This window comes from Heloderma suspectum, chromosome 1 (genome assembly GCF_057233095.1).
Source record: "Heloderma suspectum isolate Gila_16-S chromosome 1, 16-S_ref, whole genome shotgun sequence".
Lineage (NCBI taxonomy): Eukaryota > Metazoa > Chordata > Lepidosauria > Squamata > Helodermatidae > Heloderma > Heloderma suspectum.
Window position 1 is genome coordinate 270799025 of NC_139458.1, and position 13870 is coordinate 270812894.

Here is a 13870-nt window from a genome sequence, read left to right on the forward strand (position 1 = left end):
GCCTCACTACAACATACCAGCCCTGAGCTTCATGGGAGCCTAAGCACATCACTAAGCTGTCACAGTGGCAGGCAAAATCAGTGACAGTGACACCTTAATTCCTGCTTATTCTTGTATCTAGGTGTGAATGGATGCATTCATTGGGTTCAGTAAAGCCTGTCCCCACCCCCAATGGATGCATGTCACCTACCCATGTCATAATGATGGGCATTTAATAAATAAATACATACATACATACATACATTTTGCTAGCAGAATAATAATAGCAGAGTCTAAGTCAAATGGTCAATTAAAAGTTATAGCAAATACGTTCAGACAAATAACCACCTGCCTTTATGAAAGATGTCAAAATCAATGATTATAGCAAATGCTTGCTGGAATAGCATGACAATTTGGTCAGTGTCATCTAAGTTTCATGACACATTTGAAAATTATTGAACAAACTGTTCTTTATGACTTTCCTGTCAACAGATCACAGAAAGGCGAACTATGCAACAGTATGTTTCCCAGCTTAAGAATTTTTGAAACATTTTAAGGAGGGAGAAGTAGGAACTTAATTGCTGAAATAAGAAGAAAAACAATCTTGACAGTTCTGTTGATGCAGTTAAAGAATTGATAGCCGTCATTTCTTTATCTGTCTTCTGCGGATGCTGATATAAAGATCAATAATATGGACTTCTTTCCCATTCTGAGCATAGCTTTGAAATTTAAATTATTTTTTTAATACCAGTTTCCCAGCAACATTCTACCACACATTGGGTGAGATCCAATGTTGTCAGTCTGCCAGTGGAATGGATACCACTGGCATAATGGGACTTCCCCATCCTCTGCCCAGCAGCCCCCTGTGTGTGCCCCGGATCTACTCCAGCAGTTCCCTCAGCCCTCCAGAGCCAAGTTGGAGGGCATGTGGGAAACTGGAGGGGGCAAGAGAAGACAATGTGTGGTAGCTGCTCCAGCTGGTCCAGGGACTACAGAAGCAGGCAAGCTCCCAGAGAGCGAGCGAACAGAGCGAGCGAACAGGGGGAGCAAACAGGAGTTGGCCAGGGGAGTTGCAGTGGTTGAAGAGACAAAGGAGACAAAGGAGACAGAGGCTAAGAGGTAAGTGGGTTGCAGGAAGCCCAGGGCGCTGCCCTTTATCCTTCTGACTGGCTGTGAGCTCACCAGGAGCTTCTGAGAGCTCCAACTGAATTGGAGGGGTGTGGCCTGAGTACTCCCAGCAGCTGACTGGGCGGGAAGCTTCAGTCTGTTTCCCGCCTCCCAGCTGAGCAGAGCAGAGCAGAGCAGAGCAAGCTGCTCCAGCTGGTCCAGGGACTACAGAAGCAGGCAAGCTCCCAGAGAGCGAGCGAACAGGGGGAGCGAACAGGGGGAGCAAACAGGAGTTGGCCAGGGGAGTTCGGCAGGGGAGGTCAAGGGGGAGGCCCCTAACATTTTTTTTTAACTAACTTTTTCCCATTTATTTGTCTTGTAACACACACTTCCACACCAGTGGGACTCTGCTTTTAACCTCTACTGAGTAGAGGAGCAGGCACAGGCTAGTCTAGAACAATCACAAAGCTAGACACAAAAAGGGAAACGGGGCTATGGAAGGACAAGACTCTCCAGTGGTGGTGACCTGCAAGGTGTGTGCCATGTTTGTTTTCTTGCCTGAGAACAACATGGCCTACACCTGCAACAAGTGCAAGTTGATCACGCTGCTGGAGGAAAAAGTAAGTGGACTGGAGCGGCGACTGTCAACCCTCCGGGGAATAAGAGAACACGAAGAGTTCTTGGACAGAATGGGGGAACTACAGCAGCAAAGGGCAGACCAGAAGCTTGAAGAGCAACAGCAAGATGAGGCAGAAGTGGGAAATGCTGCGGAGAAGAAAAATGGAGTAGAGGATACTCCTTGGAAAACGGTGACAGTTAGGAGAAGAAGAACTAGACGCCACTCTGCACCAGTGGAAGCGGTGGAGCTGTGGAACCGATTCCAGGTACTTGCAGATGAGACTGGAGGACAGCCTGCAGAGGAAGAATCACAGGGGAACCTGCATGAGAGTGAGCAAGAGGCTAAAGGTCAGTCAAACAGAGGCGATGAAACCCAGGCCTACAAGAAGAAGAAGAGAAGAGTGGTAGTAGTGGGAGACTCCTTGCTGCGTGGGATCGAGACCCAAGTATGTCGCGAAGACCCGTGGACTCGCCAGGTATGTTGTCTCCCGGGAGGACAGATTAGAGACGTGACTGAAAGGTTGCCTGCACTCATAAAGCCCACTGACAGGTATCCCTTTCTTCTCATCCATGTGGGAACAAATGATACCGCCAAGCGGAGCTACGAAGAGATCACGTCAGACTTTGAAGCTTTGGGAAGGAAACTCAAGAACTTTGGGGCCCAGATAGTTTTCTCATCCATCCTTCCAGTAGTTAGAAGAGGGATAGAAAGGGAACGAAAAATACTCCGGGTGAATGACTGGCTACGAAGGTGGTGCCGACGAGAGAGATTTGGATTCTGGGACCACGGGCTATACTTCCTGGAAGATGGGCTGTTGGCTAGGGATGGGTTGCACCTCACAAAGGCTGGGAAGAATGTGTTTGGCCACAGCATGAAGAACTTCATCAGGAGGGCTTTAAACTGAATCCTACGGGGAAGGGAGATGTAATGTTGGGGGTAACAATGGACGTAGGCGCATGCACTGCAATGGAGAGAACAGCGCTGATAGCGCCCAATAATAGTCTTCAGACACATGTAGGAAGAAAGCCAGACTATGAAGCTCATGGTCTTCGATGTCTATATACTAATGCCCAGAGTATGGGAAACAAACAGAACGAACTTGAACTCTTAATACAGGAGGGAAATTATGACTTGATAGGTATAACTGAGACTTGGTGGGATGACTCTCATGACTGGAATACAGCAGTTGAAGGATATAACTTGTTCAAAAAGAACAGGAGGAACAGAAAGGGAGGCGGGGTTGCACTGTATGTGAAAAATACATATCTCTGCACAGAAATACAGGAGGAGGAGCTTGGTAGCCCCATCGAGAGCATCTGGGTTGAAATAAATGGAGCAAAGAATAAAAGGAACCTGGTGGTCGGAGTCTACTACCGGCCACCCAATCAAGGAGAAGCCAAGGATGAAACTTTTGAAAAGCAAATAGCCAATGTTTTAAGGAAGCATGATGTAGTAGTAATGGGGGACTTCAATTTCCCCGATATTTGTTGGGAGACAAATTCTGCAAAACATGGCCCCTCCAGGAAATTCCTGACTTGTGTGGCGGATAACTTCCTCCTACAGAAAGTAGAGGAAGGAACTAGAGGATCGGCTATCCTTGACTTGATCCTAACCAACAGAGATGACTTAGTGGATAAAGTAGCAGTTACAGGAACTCTGGGGGAAAGCGACCATGTTGCACTTGAGTTCTTGGTTCTAAGGGAAGCAAAAGCCGAGTGTACTCAAACGCGTACCCTGGATTTTAGGAAAGCTGATTTTAATAAACTCAGAACAATGATCAGTAAGGTCCCATGGCAAACAATGCTAGCGAGAAAAGGAGTCCAAGATGGGTGGGAACTTTTAAAAAAGGAAATTCTCAAGGCACAATCACAAACAATTCCAACAAGAAGAAAAGGTGGAAGACAACAGAAGAAGCCAATGTGGCTTCACAAAAAGCTTAGGGATGACCTGAAAACAAAAAAGGACACATATAGGAAGTGGAAAGAAGGCCAAGTAACAAAGGAAGAGTACAGGCAGGTAGCACAGAATTGCAGGGATGGCGTCAGGAAGGCTAAAGCGGAGAACGAGGTGAGGTTAGCGAGGGATGCTAAAAACAACAAAAAGGCTTTCTTCAGCTACGTGCATAGTAAAAGGCAGAGGAAAGAAATGGTTGTTCAGCTATTAAATAAGGATGGCAAAATGATAACAGATGACAAAGAAAAGGCAGAGGTGCTCAATTCCTACTTTGGCTCAGTCTTCTCCCAAAAGAGGGTCTATGACCCCCCTGGCAAAGGCGAAGTACAGGCTGAAGGGGCAGGATTGCAGCTTGAGATCGACAGGCATATGGTCAAGGAACACCTCATTACTTTGAATGAGTTCAAATCTCCAGGGCCAGATGAACTGCATCCTAGAGTAATAAAGGAACTGGCAGAAGAACTCTCAGAACCGCTGTCTATTCTCTTTGAGAAATCATGGAGGACCGGGGAAGTGCCAGATGACTGGAGGAGGGCTAACGTTGTCCCTATCTTCAAAAAGGGTAAAAAGGAGGAACCTGGGAACTACAGACCAGTCAGTCTGACATCAATCCCTGGGAAAATTCTGGAGCAGATCATAAAGCAATCCATCTGGAAGCACCTTGACAACAATGCCGTGATTACTCGAAGCCAACATGGATTTGTCAAAAACAAGTCCTGCCAGACAAATCTGATCTCATTTTTTGATCAAGTCACCTCCCTTGTAGACCGTGGGAATGCTGTGGACATCATATACCTCGACTTCAGCAAAGCTTTCGACAAAGTGCCCCATGATATCCTGATGAGCAAACTTGCTCAAAGTGGGCTAGATGAAACAACGATCATGTGGATCCACAGTTGGCTACAGAATCGGACTCAAAGAGTGCTTATCAATGGGACCTTCTCAAGCTGGAGAGAGGTAACGAGTGGGGTACCGCAGGGCTCAGTCCTGGGCCCAGTGCTCTTCAACATTTTTATTAATGACTTGGAGGAGGAGGTGCAGGGAATGCTGATCAAATTTGCAGATGACACAAAATTGGGAGGGATAGCTAATACTTTGGAAGACAGAAACAAAATTCAAAGTGATCTGGATAGACTGGAGCGCTGGGCAGAAAACAACAGAATGGCATTTAATAGGGACAAATGCCAAGTTCTGCACCTAGGAAAAAGAAACCAAATGCACAGTTACAAGATGGGGGATACGTGGCTCAACCACACTACGAGCGAGAAGGATCTTGGAATTGTCGTCGATCACAAGCTGAATATGAGCCAACAATGTGATGTGGCTGCAAAAAAGGCAAATGCTATTTGGGGCTGCATTAATAGAAGCATCGCTTCCAAATCCCGGGAAGTACTAGTTCCCCTCTACTCAGCACTGGTTAGGCCTCATCTGGAGTACTGTGTCCAGTTCTGGGCACCACACTTTAAGAAGGATGCAGACAAGCTGGAGAGGGTTCAAAGGAGAGCAACAAAGATGATCAGGGGACTGGAAACAAAGACCTATGAAGAGAGACTGAAAGAACTGGGCATGTTTAGCCTTGAGAAGAGAAGACTGAGGAGAGATATGATAGCACTCTTCAAGTACTTGAAAGGTTGTCACAGAGAAGAAGGCCAGGATCTCTTCTTGATCATCCCAGAGTGCAGGACACGGAATAATGGGCTCAAGTTACAGGAAGCCAGATTCCGGCTGAACATCAGGAAAAACTTCCTGAGTGTCAGAGCAATACGGCAATGGAACGAATTACCTGGGGAGGTGGTGGGCTCTCCCACACTGGAGGCCTTTAAGACGAGGCTGGACAGCCATTTGTCAGGGATGCTCTGACTTGGATTCCTGCATTGAGCAGGGGGTTGGACTCGATGGCCTTGTAGGCCCCTTCCAACCCTACTATTCTATGATTCTATGACAGGGAACTTCAGTTCCAGCAGTGGTATCTGTTCCGTTCATGGAATGACAACATTGGATCCAACCCATAAAAGCGCACTTGTTAAGTAGGACATTTAAATAATTCATCTGTGTCCATATAGTACATTAAAGTCTGAGGTCAGTGCAATTCACTTGAAGTCAATAGCAGGGCTTTCATTTGACCTTGATGGAATCATCAGGAATGTATTGTGTTTCTTATTTTTAGGCTGTCTGGAATCATACTGAGAGGTGTGTTGTTTTCAAATAATGTCAGGAATATGCTACAGATGGTCTAGTTAGGAACATAGGAAGTTGCCTTATACCAAGACAGACCATTGGTCCATCTAGCCCAGTATTGTCAACGTCGACTGGCAGTGGCTCTCCAGGATTTTAAGCAGGTTCCTTCTTAGCCATACCTGGAGGTGCCGGGGATTGAACCTGGGACCTTCTGAATGCAAAGTATGTGCTCTACATAGAGCTACAGATCCTCCCCTATGGTTCAAGTATTGTAGAAACAGACTGTAATCCTAAACACTCTACAGAAGTGAACCACATTGAAGACAGTGGGACTTCTGAGTAAACGCACCTAAGATTGCACCGTTGATTATAAACACATACCTTTGATTTAAATTTGTATTTCCAAGGTATGCTCAAATGTGAACATAGAAAATGAAGAGCCATTTGACACTTCGTGAATTTGGGTCTCAAAAGTGCTCAAGTTAAAACAGCAGTGAGTAATCATGGTACTATCAATTTGTAAACATGTGTGGCCTTTTAATAGCTGAGTTTGTCTGCAGTAAAGGCAAACATGATACCCCATTTCTTTCCTTATCTCCATTTTGACGATTAGTACTGAGAAATCAAGCCATATCCTGCTCACAACAAACAATGTTGTTGTTCAGTCGTTCAGTCGTGTCCGACTCTTCGTGACCCCATGGACCATAGCACGCCAGGCCTTCCTGTCCTGCGCTCTCTCCCGGAGCGTGCTCAAGTTCATATTCATTGCATCCGTGATGCTATCTAGCCATCTCATCCTCTGCCGTCCCCTTCTCCTTTTGCCTTCAGTCTTTCCCAGCATCAGGGTCTTTTCCAGGGAGTTTTCTCTTCGCATTAGGTGGCCAAAATATTGGAGCTTCAGCTTCAGTATCTGTCCTTCCAATGAGCACTCAGGGTTGATTTCCTTTAGGATGGACTGATTTGACCTCCTTGCAGTCCAGGGCACTCGTAAGAGTCTTCTCCAGCACCACAGTTCGAAAGCATCAATTCTTCGGCGCTCAGCCTTCCTTATAGTCCAGCTCTCACAGCCATACATTACTACTGGGAAAACCATAGCTTTGATTAGATGGACCTTTGTCGGCAAGGTGATGTCTCTGCTTCTTACTATGCTGTCTAGGTTGGCCATAGCTTTCCTCCCAAGGAGCAAGCGTCTTTTAATTTCATGGCTACAGTCACCGTCTGCGGTGATCTTGGAGCCCAAGAAAGTAAAATCTGTCACTGCTTGCATTTCTTCCCCTTCTATATGCCAGGAAGTGATGGGGCCAGATGCCATGATCTTAGTTTTTTTAATGTTGAGTTTCAAACCAGCTTTTGCACTCTCCTCTTTCACCCTCAACAAGAGGCTCTTGAGATCCTCTTCGCTTTCTGCCATTAGGGTGGTATCATCTGCATATCGGAGGTTGTTGATAATTCTCCCAGCAATCTTAATTCCGACCTCTGATTCATCCAACCCGGCATTTCTCATGATGTACTCTGCATATAAGTTAAATAAGCAGGGTGACAATATGCAGCCTTGTCGTACTCCTTTCCCAATTTTGAACCAATCGGTTGTTCCATGTCTGGTTCTTACTGTTGCTTCTTGACCCTCGTACAGGTTTCTCAGGAGACAGCTAAGGTGGTCTGGTACTCCCATCACTTTCAGAATTTGCCACAGTTTGTTGTGATGCACACAATCAAAGGCTTTAGCGTAGTCAATGAAGCAAAAATAGACGTTTTTCTGGAATTCTCTTGCTTTCTCCATGATGCAGCGAATGTTGGCGATTTGATCTCTAGTTCCTCTGCCTCTTCTAAACCCAGCTTATACTTCCGGTAGTTCTCGGTTCGCATACTGCTGAAGCCTACCTTGTAGGATTTTGAGCATCACCTTGCTGGCATGTGAAATGAGCGCAATTGTGCAGTAGTTTGAACACTCTTTGGCGTTGCCCTTCTTTGGAATTGGAATGTAAACTGACCTTTTCCAGTCTTGTGGCCACTGTTGAGTGTTCCAGATTTGTTGGCATATTGAATGCAGCACTTTAACAGCATCATCTTTTAGGATTTTAAATAGCTCGGCTGGAAGACTGTCATCTCCGCTAGCTTTGTTGTTACTAATGCTTCCTAAGGCCCACTTGACTTCACTCTCGAGGATGTCCGGCTCAAGTTCAGTGACCGCACTATCATGGCTATCAGGGACATTCAGATCTTTCCTGTATAGTTCTTCTGTGTATTCTTGCCACCTCTTCTTAATCTCATCTGCTTCTGTTAGGTCCCTGCCTTCTTTGTCCTTTATCATGCCCGTCTTTGCACAAAATGTTCCCTTGAGATCTCCAATTTTCTTGAAGAGATCTCTAGTCTTTCCCATTCTGTTGTTTTCCTCGATTTCTTTGCATTGTTCATTTAAGAAGGCCTTCTTGTCTCTCCTTGCTATTCTCTGGAACTCTGCATTCAGTTGGGTATATCTTCCCCTTTCTCCCTTGCTTTTCGCTTCCCTTCTTTCGTGAGCTACTTGTAAAGCCTCATCAGACAGCCACTTGGCTTTCTTGCATTTCTTTTGCTTTGGGATGGATTTCGTTGCTGCCTCCTGAACAATGTTACGGACCTCCGTCCATAGTTCCTCAGGCACTCTGTCTATCAGGTCTAATCCCTGAAATCTATTCCTCACCTCCACTGTATATTCATCAGGGATATGATTTAGGTCATACCTGAACGGTTTAGTGGTTTTCCCGACGTTCTTCAATTTCAGCTGAAATTTTGCAAGAAGCAGCTCATGATCTGAGCCACAGTCAGCTCCAGGTCTTGTTTTTACTGACTGTATGGAGCTTCTCCATCTTTGGTTGCAAAGGACATAATCAATCTGATTTCGATATTGACCATCTGGTGACGTCCATGTGTAGAGTCGCCTCTTGTGCTGTTGGAAAAGAGTGTTTGCTATGATCAGCATGTTCTCTTGGCAAAACTCTATTAGCTTTTGTCCTGCTTCATTTTGTACACCAAGGCCATGCCTGCCTGTTATCCCGGTGATTTCTTGACTTCCTACTTTAGCGTTCCAATCCCCTGTGATGAAGAGGACATCTTTTGTTGGTGTTAGTTCTAGAAGGTGTTGCAGGTCTTCATAGAACCGATCAACCTCAGCTTCTTCGGCCTCAGTGGTTGGGGCATAGACTTGAATTACTGTGATGTTGAATGGTTTGCCTTGGATTCGTACTGAGATCATTCTATCATTTTTAAGATTGTACCCCAGTACTGCTTTTCCCACCCTTTTGTTGACTATGAGTGCTACTCCATTTCTTCTAAGGGATTCTTGCCCACAATAGTAGATATGATGGTCACCTGAATTAAATTCGCCCATGCCTGTCCATTTGAGTTCGCTGATTCCCAAGATGTCGATGTTCAATCTTGCCATCTCATGTTTGACCACCTCCAGCTTACCTTGATTCATTGATCTGACATTCCAGGTTCCTAAACAATATTGTTCTTTACAGCATCGGATTTTCTTTTCACCACCAGACACATCCACAGCTGAGTGTCCTTTCGGCTTTGGCCCAGCCGCTTCACTCTTTCTGGCGCTACTTGGAAATACCCTCTGCTCTTCCCCAGTAGCATATTGGAAACCTTCCGACCTGAGGGGCTCATCTTCCGGCGTCATCTCTTTTAGCCTTGTGATACGTTCCATGGGGTTTTCTTGGCAAGAATACTGGAGTGGGTTGCCATTTCCTTCTCCAGTGGACCACATTTTGTCAGAACTCTCTGCCATGACGTGTCCGTCTTGGGTGGCCCTGCACGGCATAGCTTATGGCTTCACTGAGTTACGCAAGCCCCTTCGCCACAACAAGGCAGTGATCCATGAAGGGGACAACAAACAATACCATGTTTATTTATTTTCCTCTTTAAACCAGGAAGCATTTTGTATTGAATTCAAAAACTAAGCTTTAATTGACCATAAGGCTCCTGAGGTTTCAGAAACCTTTTTTTACCAACCTTTCTACAAATCTCCTTACCTACACTTCACTAAAATTGCATCCTAAAAACTCTCTGGTTGCCATTATATCCCTTATCCACTGCACTGCAGACAGGTATTTTGTGACTCAGAGATTTCCTGCTTCAATTTTATCTTTGGGAAGGGTGGGGAAGATTTCAGTATAGGTACTGAACCAAATGAACATAGCAAGCTGTTCGTGTCAGTCCATTGATCCATCTAGCTCAGTATTGTCTATGCTGACCGGCACCGGCTCTCCAGGGTTTCAGGCAGGGGTCTTTCCCAGCACCTCCTGGAGAAGCCAGGGATCAAACCTGGGGCCTTTTGCATTCAAAGCATGTCCTCTACCACCGAGCTATTGCCCTTCCCTCAAGGGAAGTGATATTCCATGCAGACAGTGTATAAGGCATTGCCTTATGCTTAGTACTGTGAACCTTTCTGACCAATAGCTGGTCACAGAGTCCAGAGCCTTCCAATATTTGCAGAATAACCATAGGCCCAAGTGAGCTATCACAGGAGTGGAACAGTGGCAAAATGATGGGGAAGGAAAGTATTAAATGTTACAGTTGCTCTCTGGGAGTTTTTTTTTCTTTGCTCACATGCCGTAATAAAACCTTTGAAGTTGTACTTTAATAGGCATTTGGTAACCATTTAATTTTCTGCACTGTGTAGCCAACCATACATAGGGGCCATAGCTTAATGGTAGAACATATGTTTTGCATGCAGCAAGTCCCATGTTCAATCCCCAGCATCTCAAGGTAAGCCAGGAACAGAGCCCTGTCAGAAACACTGGAGAGCCACTGCCAGTTAGGGTAGACAATAATAAGTTATATGAATCAGTGGTCTGAGTTGGTTTAAGGCAGCTTTCTGTGTTCAACCCTGCTTAGAAATAATTGTCATTGTTACTTAGCTCCTTTCCTCGGTCGAGGAATACTCACCATTTTAACCCACTGGGAACTATATATTTCCAGGTACTCTCATAACTCTTCCATCATAATGATAGTTTGTAAAATGGCGAAATGCTTGGTGCTTTCTTTCTCATGATAAGATTAATAATCGAGTCTCGTGTTATATAAAAAGCAGGTGATAAGAAATACAGATGTTCAGACTGTAGGAAACAACATATTTCACGCTATCCTGCTGCTTGTTTTCCTAAATGTTCATAACTTATACTGTTGCTTTGGTTGTACAGCCAGCAAGTTTAGGTGCTGTAAATCAGCACGAGGGATATTTCAACCGTTCAGTTTAACATCTGCCACTGCACTATTTCATCTTGCCTTGCTTATGCATAAAATACTTTGGCTGGAAGTTAAGCTAAAGCAGTCTTGCAGTTTAATTACACGTTATCTGTTTTTGGGATGCACTGATTAGTGCTTAATTGAATGCGTACAGGACACTTAAATCTAGAATCTAGTAAAATATGGCGAGTGAGAAAAATGCCAAATTTAATATGTGTGAAGGGCAGAGGGGTCAGTAGTTGAAGCTGGCTTTTATTTCTCTTTCTGTGTTATAGTCCTGTTACAGCTGGCCAGCGAAGCTTTACCAAATGACATGACCTTATCTCTTGCCTACCTACTTGCATTACCACAGGTATGTTTATAGCTGGGACATACTTATTCTTACTTGACTGTTATTTTTCTCTATAATGTATTTGGTGGATTTTAGTCTGAATCCAGCTCCTTTGGGGGCATGAGCTCAGGATGCTTCAACTCAACAGGAAGCTGATTTTCTGTACTGCCATATTTTGAAAAAATGTCAACAGATGTTTTAGAGAGCGATTGGCAAGGGAAGAAACAATACTTTCTGTTTGAACATAAGTTGCTCAAGCCTTTTCTGTCCACCAGTCATTCTGGTTCAGCTAACATGAACACTTAAAAGATTGGTTGGACTTTTCTGTCGGTGGTTATGGTCTCCTAAGCCATGCTACTTTTAAGACTCCAGCAAAGTATGTGCACTTAAAGCTTTGAAAAGATGCCTCAAAATTTCATGCATGCACACGTGATCTTCATGCATGCACACTTCATGCATGCACACATCAACAAATTGTCAGGCATCTTGTATACAGAGCCTTTTGCATCCCCTCTGAAATGAGTGTTGGTCTTTTTAGGTGACTGATATTATATGTGTAGATTAGAAATTAATCTAAATATCTTGAGCCAATTAATAGTACAACATAAACCAGTTAATCTTTTTCTTAAAGTCATAGCATAGCTGAATATATCAAAAATATATCTATTGCAGGGATATAAATGGGGAATGTCTTATATGGAGCCAGTCCACTAGTCTGCTAGTCCTCTAGAGCTGCCTACTCTGCCTGGGGATTATTTATTTGTTTTGTTTTGTTTGTTTGTTTGTTTGTTTGTTTGTTTCATTTCTATACCGCCCAATTGCCAAAACTCTCTGGGTGGTTCACAAAAATTAAAACCAAAGAGCACACAATAAAACAATACAAAATATATAAAACATTAATACCACAGTAAACAATACCACCAGAATAAAACCAGAATTAAACCTAGCAGCAGTGTAGGGATTTAAAATACAGATTTAAAACAGCAAAGCTAAAAGTCTAAAGAGCTAAAATGCTAAAATGCCTGGGAAAATAAAAAGGTCTTCAACTGGTGCTGGAAAGTATACAATGTAGGTGTCAGGCAAACCTCACTAGGGAGCTCATTCCACAGCTGGGGTGCCACAGCAGAAAAAGCCCTCCTCCTAGTAGCCACTTGCCTCACTTCCTTTGGCAGGGGCTCACGGAGAAGGGCTGCTGAGGATGATCTTAAGGTCCGGGCAGGCACATATGGGAGGAGGCGATCCTTCAGATAACCTGGCCCCAAGCCGTTAAGGGCTTTGAATGTTAATACCAGCACTTTGAATCAGGCCTGGAAATGGACTGGCAGCCAGTGCAGCTGGAAAAGTACTGGTGTAATATGAGCTCATTGGCCAGTCCCTGTTAACAATCTTGCTGCCCTATTTTGGACCAGCTGAAGTTTCCGGACCATTTTCAAAGGCAGCCCCACATATAACGCATTGCAGTAATCCAGATGAGAAGTTATCAGAGCATGGATAACTGCAGCTAGGCTATCTCTGTCCAGATAAGGGCGTAGTTGGTATACCAGCCTAAGCTGATAAAAAATGCTCCATGCCACTGAGTTCACCTGTGCCTCAAGTGACAGTTCTGGATCCAAGAGCACCCCCAAACTATGAACCTGATCCTTTAGGGGGAGTGCAACCCCCTCCAGAACAGGTTGAATATCACCTAGCCGGGCAGACGAACCACCCACTAACAGTACCTCCGTCTTGTCTGGATTGAGTTTCAGTTTATTAGCCCTCATCCAGTCCATTACCGTGCCCAGGCACTGGTTCAGAACAGCCACTGCCTCACCTGGTTTTGATGAGAAAGAGAGGTAGAGCTGGGTGTCATCCGCATATTGATGGCACCTCAGCCCACACCTCCAGATAACCTCCCCCAGCGGTTTCATGTAGATGTTAAACAGCATGTGGGATAAAATAGGGCCCTGTGGAACCCCATGGCACAATTGCCATGGCACAGAGCAATAATCCCCCAGCACCACCTTCAGGAGTCGGCCATCCAAGTAGGAGCGGAATCACTGCAGTGCAGTGCCCCCAACTCCCAACCCAGACAACCTATCCAGAAGGATACTATGGTCGATTTATTTATTTTTAAAATTAAATCTTGCCCTTATGGTGCAAACGCCCTACTGATAGTGGCTTACAACATTTTAAAAGGCTTTATTTACTTATTTGGGAGATCATGGTGGGATGTAGGATGGAGTCAGGTAGGCTCCTTTTATAGGACAGTGTTTTGTGCATAGGCAGGCTAGGATTAGATCATGCAACTTCTTATTTATTTACTTACTTACTTACTTACTTACTTACTTATTTCTATACAGCCTATGGAGTTGAGCACACTCTGGGAGAGAGCGCAGGACAGGAAGGCCTGGCGTGCTATGATCCATGGGGTCACGAAGAGTCAGACACGAATGAACGACTGAACAACAAAAATACCGCCTATAGCTGAAGCT

At 44.7% G+C, this 13870-nt stretch overlaps 1 protein-coding gene across 7 annotated transcripts in view; it reads left to right on the top strand.

Moving 5' to 3' along the window:
- NBAS (NBAS subunit of NRZ tethering complex) overlaps window positions 1-13870 on the top strand; it is a 233290-nt gene that overhangs the window by 153833 nt on the left and 65587 nt on the right. For all 7 annotated transcript variants that reach the window (XR_014786542.1, XR_014786544.1, XR_014786543.1 and 4 more), the window contains exon 39: window positions 11344-11420. Coding sequence is in view for 4 of the 7 variants with exons in the window: in XM_084826593.1 (XP_084682719.1) it covers window positions 11344-11420 (77 nt within the window). In the remaining 3 variants the exon portion in view is untranslated. The remainder of the gene's footprint in view (window positions 1-11343; window positions 11421-13870) is intronic.